The sequence below is a fragment of the Antedon bifida genome, chromosome 7 (genome assembly GCF_963402885.1).
Source record: "Antedon bifida chromosome 7, ecAntBifi1.1, whole genome shotgun sequence".
NCBI classification, from domain to species: domain Eukaryota; kingdom Metazoa; phylum Echinodermata; class Crinoidea; order Comatulida; family Antedonidae; genus Antedon; species Antedon bifida.
The window spans coordinates 17,905,338-17,913,177 of NC_136232.1; the positions used below are offsets into that span (position 1 = coordinate 17,905,338).

At 31.1% G+C, this 7,840-nt stretch overlaps 1 protein-coding gene across 1 annotated transcript; it reads right to left on the bottom strand.

Moving 5' to 3' along the window:
- Positions 1–405: 405 nt before the first annotated feature.
- LOC144848631 (uncharacterized) lies at positions 406–7,376 on the bottom strand. Its single transcript, XM_078705451.1, has 5 exons — positions 7,295–7,376; positions 1,880–2,400; positions 1,488–1,526; positions 1,314–1,373; positions 406–1,038 (listed from the first exon to the last, which is right to left on the bottom strand). The coding sequence occupies exons 2-5, from the start codon at positions 2,385–2,387 to the stop codon at positions 410–412; spliced, it is 1,236 nt and encodes a 411-aa protein (XP_078561577.1). The 5' UTR covers positions 2,388–2,400; positions 7,295–7,376; the 3' UTR covers positions 406–409.
- Between the last annotated feature and the right edge of the window lie 464 nt (positions 7,377–7,840).

Sequence of the window (7,840 nt, forward strand, 5' to 3'; positions counted from 1 at the left end):
GATTTATTGCCATATCAACAATATTTTTGCTACATCTAGCTTTCAAATCTTTTTTGTTTATTGAAAGTTGATTTATTTTCAAGCTTTGATACATGCATTTACCTAACAGAAGCATAGCAAATACATACTCCTCTGGAGCCTCCTCAAAATTTGAAATAAATTTGTGTTGCTGTTTTTCAATGAACTGATTCAAAATACTTCGAAAAATTTCTTTGAAAAGATCAGATTTATAATTAGAAATATTTTGTGAATCTTCCCATATAACACAAATTGTAAGGAGTAACATTGGATTCTTGCTCATTGAACATATTTCTGGATGTTTAGGTGGCCAACTATATTGTCCAATTTCAAGCTCATTTTCCAAGTTCTGGGTTTCCAAAATACTCAAAATGTTTTTCAATGTACTTTTCTATACTCTTACATGTAAGTCACATGCATTTATGAATTCATTTATGTTTTCTGTACGAGAAGTAAGTATCACTACGCTATTCGTCAATTTTTCCTTCCTAAAAAGCTGAATCACACATTTATTCTCAAATCTTAATTCATCTAATCCATCCAACAACAACACAAATTTATCATCATGTTTTGCTATGAATTGTTTTATTAATGTTAAATCTTCTTTAAGCTCTGTTTTCAAACTAAAATCTTTTATATCGATTTGCTTAGCAATGAGATCTAAGACTCCATCTCTTTTCTGTAAATCTCTTACGTTCAACAGAAATAAAAATTTACCTTCAAATAAATTATCAGTAGCTGCATTGTATGCTATGTACTTTAATAAAGTTGTTTTACCTATACCACCCTCTCCATCTATGAGAACTTTACAATCTGGTTTAGATTTGATTATCGCTAACACATCTTTCAACGTTGTTGGTTGAATCTCTTTCTTTCTGTCATTTTCTTTAAGTAAGTCCAACTCTGTGAATATTTCAGAAATGTCGACTCTGTATCTCTTATTCAATATTGCCGGTGTAAAAGTCTTGGCATTGCGGAAGAATGTCTCTTGTCTGTTTAGCAGGTATGCTTCTATCTTTTCTGTAATATAAAATAAATAAAACAGACTTACAGTGGGTCAAAATCCACATGCAAGATACCTGACAAGGTAATAGATCTAAACATATTTAAATTATTGCGAGTATTATGAGTTTCTCTTGTACAAAAGTGGTTGTTTGTGCTGATGAGAACAGTTTGATATCTTAAAAAATGGTTCATTTCCAAGTAGGTTGCATCAATGACTCTTAATTAAACTGATGAAATGTCTGGCATTTTTTTAGGAAAAAAAAAACATTTTATCAGGGATCAAAATTTACTTTTTTTTTTACGTTTGGAACCTGATGCTCCATCATTGTCATCTTCATCCCCACTGTTCCCTGGAAAAAATTGTTTTTTTACATTAATTTCAATCAAACACATTTTATACAGCAATAACAAATTTGATAGTTGAAATGTGCTATAACAACTTTAAATTGTTTGAATTTAAATACCTTGTCTTGCTCTTTTTCTATTGGATGTTACGTTATCATCTAAAAAAAGCAAATATATCTTTAAAATTATACAGTATTTAAATCAAATTTCATCGGCCCTAATGAAAAAAGTTACATATTCAATATTCCTAACTTATTAAGTATAGATAGTTTAGATTCTACTATGGATGACCATGATATGATCACCAAACATCATCACTTCACAGTTTATCAAGGAATAGAGGAAATGCTAGCCATTTAATAGGGATGATGTCATCACTTCACAGTTCAGTTAGGGAAGATATGTGCAATGTAAACCAAAAATAATTTTTCCGAAGATTTGGTGATGAAATATTCCACTTTATTTAATTAAAAAAATCACAATAAAGGATTTTTAATTATCAAATACATACCACTTTGTTGAAGAAGACTAATGAATATGTTTCTTTTGTTTTGTTCATCTGATAACAGTTTGTCAGTCTCTAATCTAAATACTACATCCCATATATTTGTGTATTCATACATTGCCAGATCATAGTGACCAATAATCCTCTTCAATGCATCCGGGCTAGCATTTTGCAAAGTTTTAAACATCTGTTTTCGATGAGAGGATACCTTTTCTGTGTCAGTATTTTCAGCATTATTATCTTTAATATATTGGACTACAAGATCTTCGGCTTTCTTCAAATTGGATAGTTTAGCAACCTCCAATAAAATGTTAACATTATTAGGTGCAATATCCCCATTGTCATTTAGCTTATTGAAAAAATCATTTCCAATAGAATTTGCTTCTGTAAGGTCCCCTATAGTTAAGTGGTCAAATAAACAGAATTTCAACCAACGAATTCTGTTACCATCAAAGTGTCGACTGAGATCAGACTTCAATTTAGCGAACTCCGAATTAGTTTCAAAAGCTGCCATTTGAGCAAAATTTCTGCAAAATAAAAAAAATTTCATTGTTAATGTTATTTTGTTTTTGAAAAGATTGTCACTGTTTTAAAGGTCAGGCAAAACATTTCTATTGATCATACATTCCAATAATTATCGATCTATAGTTTTCCCTATGTTTCATAATTTTGAGGATTTCATTTGTGTTACACGAGCTTGTTGAAAATAAGCACTTTCTTATCAGTGGGGAGATACCCCAAACTACACAGTAAAAACTCTATTCTTTTGTACACAAATGTTGTAAATAGAGAGGCATTTTTAAAAAACTATGAAAAATAAACGGTGTGGTAAAAAATGTTATCAGATGACTAAATATAGGTAATATAACTTTAATTTTACGTTTCTAGTAATGTTATTCAACTTCAGAGTTTTATTTTCATGCTATAGCAAAAATTATCCACCGTATACCCACCATTTTTTTTCATATTTTAGGGAGTCACCAGACCGCCAGTTGTTACATTAGGTTAAACTACCTAACTACTGAAAAAAGTCTTCCTGATTTTTATAGCAGAATTTTGCCAAATTTTGTAATTCATGTTTTTTCGTCTTCATTTCTATTATAAATATTTGATTTATGTACAATTAATCAGATATTATTTAAAATTTCTGCCTGTACCAGAGCTTTAAAGTTTTGAAAATGTTTAACATAATTTTAAAATTAGTTAAACCAATACTAGACGCGCCTATTATGTTTTTTTTTAACCACAATAATTACAAAACTCTTTCCATGCCTACTGTACAAGTGGATATGAGGTTTATGCACAATAAAGGAAGATGATGATGAATTTTACAGTCCGCCACTGATGTGAGCATGGTTTTCATAATGAATGTAGATTATAATACAGGTATGACGTTATAAATTAAAAGAAAGATAATAAAATCCAAAACCATACATGGCATCACCGATGGATATGGCTAGTTATACATTGTCTCACCAAAAAATGTTTTACCAAAAAATGTGCAGGTACAGTAGGTTGGCCTATAGTACGTTTCAGAACATATGATTATTAGTAAATAAGAAGACACCTTTGGCCATGGAAAACAATCATACGTGTTGTTTTGTCCATGATTTGACACGCTAAAGTGCGTGTTTATCATCAGATAAAACGTAGCTGTTAAAGGAAACAGCTGCTGTCATAGAAGGCGCAACTCGGCCGATATCGATTAAGGAACTCGAATATTTGACATCATGTTAATGAAACGTCAAGTAAACCATTTGTGCCTGTATTTTTTGGTTTAACAAAAAAGTAATAATTTTCCAGTTTATTAATTCGGAATTTGTAGGGATAGACCTAGTGTATTTAACCAAATCAAAAATATACACACGGAAAATAAATAATCTTGCTCTAGGCCTATCACTATAAAAATATATCTATAAATGCCACATACAAAATAGCTAGCGATTTCAAACGTAATCGATGTCATAGTAAACCCTACTAACTAGGCCTATGCCTAATATTAACACACTGTAATACAATATGCTTTGTTTCTTTCACTATTTTTTTTTGTGGTGATTTTAGGAGATCCAAAAAACAGTATGAATTCTCAATAAAATAAGTAACCTGTCGCCGTGCCTATGTTATTTCTGTAACAGTTTCGTTTTTTTTCCGTGAGATATAGTCCTCAGGAGTAGACAATGAAATATTAAGATTTTTGCATCTTTACTTTTAAAATAAATGTAAAAAAAAACACCTAAAATGTCGCGGACGGGACATTTATGAATTTGAAATGCATGTATGAAATTAATCAACAAAAATTGTTAATTAAATACTTGATTATGTATTGAGACATAAAGTAACTACAGTATATCTGTTGATGCATGCAAGATGCATAGTTTATTACGTCCGTAACGTCAAATATGTTTTTTTTCATATTTAATATTCAATAACTTAAAAGATAACAATCCAGAAAAAAAAAAAAACAAGTTCTACTATATTTGACGTGTACAGTTGTACTGTATCAATAATTACAGTACTAGTAAAAAATATTTCTTTCTCTCTTTCAGGATTAAAGACACACAATACAATAGTTGACATTTGAAAATAAATGTGCGATATAGCACAGCCAATGGATGGAAGAAAAATATTATTTTTGTCATTAATAAATAAACCATATAAATAAAAACTTGGAATAGAAATCTGTATGAATTTTGTTTTATCGGTAATATTTTACTTAATATTTAATCGTTCACAATTGCGTCCATTTGTTTTGTTTGCACTGTCACAACATGTGATATGCACATATGAAGATTACATTATGAATAAACTGCAAAACAAGCTTACTTTTATGGGAGTGTATTTTACTCAGCAAGTTGCCGTAATTTATTTGCCGGATTTGTACATAGCTCTCATTTTAAATCTTGATTTCTCATAAATACCTCAAAATATATACTAACTAGTTTATAATATTAATAACCCTCCTTATATTACAAATAATTTGCAAATACACACGATACGATGGATAAATTTTGAACGTGCGATGAGTTTCGATTTCGAGTTCTTTTTCAATACCCAAAATATTAATTTGTTTGCATATCACACGTAATTTTATTTACAATTTTGTTCGCCTGATTTGTACAGGCTCATTTTAAATCTTGATTTAAAAAATGTTATATTTAAATAAAACCCAAAGCTCTTGGGGCAACAACAAATTCCTATATTTTTTCATGTAAAAATACACTATATTTAGTGCATAATTAATAGTATATTAAATTGAGATTGGGCGAGAAAGATTCATAATTTTTTATTTATTTTATTTTTATTTTAATTACGTTTTCTCTATATCTCTATATTTCTAAATGTTTAGCCTAACATTGGTAAACTGATTAACCACTTCTTTCCAACAGTTAAAGATGTATTGTCCCTTGAAACACAAAAAAATGAAGGTCAAAGTATTCTAAATTTAAATTGGCAATATCAAAGTAATATTAAAGTTATTCACTTTAAGTCGAAAATTCCAGCCAAAAGCAACAAGTTTACGTAATTAACAGGTAAATTAGTTTGATTACATTTCATCTGGAAAATCGTCGCCAACGAAAGTAAACAAAGATTTCAAACCACGAGTACGCATTATGCATATGCTAATTAGGATTGTTTACAACTCGTCACGGTTGAGAAGGTATTTTCACACAGATCGTGAGGAAGTTTTATGATTATGCATACAGAGTAGCCAAACAAGCGCGTTTCATTATGGGATATGTTTTGATCGAAAACTTTGACTGGAAGTCAAAGTTATTTTTTTAACAAAAAAACGTCTGTATTTCAGTTAAATGATTTTTTTTTTCGAAAAATTCTTGGTGATAGTTAATAACTATTAAGATACTTCAAAATGACCCACCTTTTTTCGAAATCTGTTATTTTTTATTTTTTTGGAGTTAGTCAAAGGGACAATACATCTTTAATTAGTTAATTAAAACTTTTAAACTTCCCGGCTGTGAAACTATATAGCTAGTCACTAATTTAGCACATAAAAATAATATACTTTAAATTGCCGAGATTCTTTGTATTTATAAGAAAAATAAGATAACTGAAGATCGTATTACAAAAGCATTTATTTTTTTAAAATTGATGATTAGAAAAAAATTAATTTCTTGCTAACTTTAATTTATGCTAACTGTAGCATAAATAAAAAAGTAGCCAGTGGCGCTTCATACAAACGGCTCATTACACAGGAAGCCAAATTGAATTGCGGCCGGAGTGCATAACAAACAACTATAAATTCAATTCGTTTTCGTGGACCCGATCATCTTTCCTTTATTTTTATAACGGGCCTAGCTAGTTAGTAGCTACTGTAGTACTTAGTAGGGCCTACAGTAATTCTAATAATTATATTGGGCCTGAAACGTCCATACGCGTTGGTACCCGATCATGTCTTGGAATAAGCCCGATTGTCTGGCCCCGATCGTCCATCCATGCCCCCGATCGTCTGTCAATCATTCCTTTCTAGCTAGGCCAAAGAATATATATCAAGAATGAGTAATCCGCGGGTTTCCCTGTAACAAACAGTAATATTGTCTATGCAGTAGGGCGCCGCCATAAGTCAGAATGTATACAACTTTTTGTGACGGTCACACTAATTTAAGCCTGGACCACCAGTAGTGTTTTTATGATAACATGTTATTAACTACATGCCAACATCATGTTAAATGTTGTTTGGATATTAAAATGTTCGTTTCATGCAATTTATTTAGTAAAAAACTGCCGAATAAACAGTTTGCAGTTTTGCTACCGGTCGTGTTGTTGTTTACACGTTTTCATGAAGGATAGTTTTTCTATATTTAACTTGTTTCTGGTAAAAAAAATTAATTAAATTTAACATTGTATCCTATTAATAACATGTATTTTATACAAACTATATCATAAAAACATACTTAATTCACCAGGCGTAGATTAGTAAACACTTGGTTGTTTTTGGTGTTGCTGTTCGGCCTTTCTTTGTGAACTAATTTAACATGGTATTTAAGTGAATGTAGCCTACACTAGGCCTAGGCCTAGTTTGTTGTTAACTATGTTTTATAAAATGTTTTATAATTGCAAAATATTAGGCCTAGGCCTACAGGTATCATAATTCTATTTCTATTTAATGTGACATGTATAAATCTTGTATTAAATCAAGTCTTCTTTAGTCTGTATACCGCCCTTATGAGGACTCTCTGTTACAAATTTCTAATGCAAAAATCGTGGATTATCATTCTTATGATATTCTTTGGCTAGGCCTACTAGGCTTAGGCCTACCTAGGCCTCTCTACTAGCCTAGGCTAGCTAGCCTAGGCCTACCTAGTGTAGTAGGCTACTTACCATACACAGTAGTAGTAGGTAGGAGAAGGATTATACTATAGTTAGGCAGCTAGCCTTCTTCTGAAAAAACTAGTAAAAGCTTGCCTTTTATCCCTTGAATGTATATCAGTACTACTCTAAAATATACAACGTTTTTTTGTCTTCTTTTCTTTTGCAGGCCCTAGGCTAGCCTAGGTCTAGAACTTAATAGTTGCGAGATGCGAGATGATGAGAGTTTTTGTACAAACATCCGGGGTGGGCGCTCTATGGTGCGCCGTTACTGCCTTTTGTATTAAACATTATTTTCCGTCGTTTGCACACAACGCAAGAATATCGGAAAAGAAAGTTTCTACGTGTGATAACAGTCTTTGTACAAATATTTTGAACTGATGATGATTAATCGTGTGACTGATGACCTTTTGATCACTAAAGGGAATGTTTTTGTAGAATTTCTTCTGAAAAACACGATTTTTCGTACCCAACCACTTGATGTCTGAATCATTAGACATTGAAGAAGATTTATAGAAGAATCTTACGGTATACTGTTGTGACATGTGATATTTGGTCACAAGAATAACCCCTTTTTTACAAATGATTTAATCCCCTTTTATCAAATATCCCCATGGCAACAGGACCTGTGAGGCTAATTTT

Bases quoted from the DNA above. Each gene is read 5' to 3' on its own strand.
- LOC144848631 (XM_078705451.1), bottom strand. From the start codon at position 2,387: ATGGCAGCTTTTGAAACTAATTCGGAGTTCGCTAAATTGAAGTCTGAT. The intron at 1,527-1,879 runs GTATGTATTTGA...TGCTTTTTTTAG, and splicing joins TAGTCTTCTTCAACAAAGTG to ATGATAACGTAACATCCAAT. The intron at 1,374-1,487 runs GTATTTAAATTC...AATTTTTTCCAG, and splicing joins TAGAAAAAGAGCAAGACAAG to GGAACAGTGGGGATGAAGAT.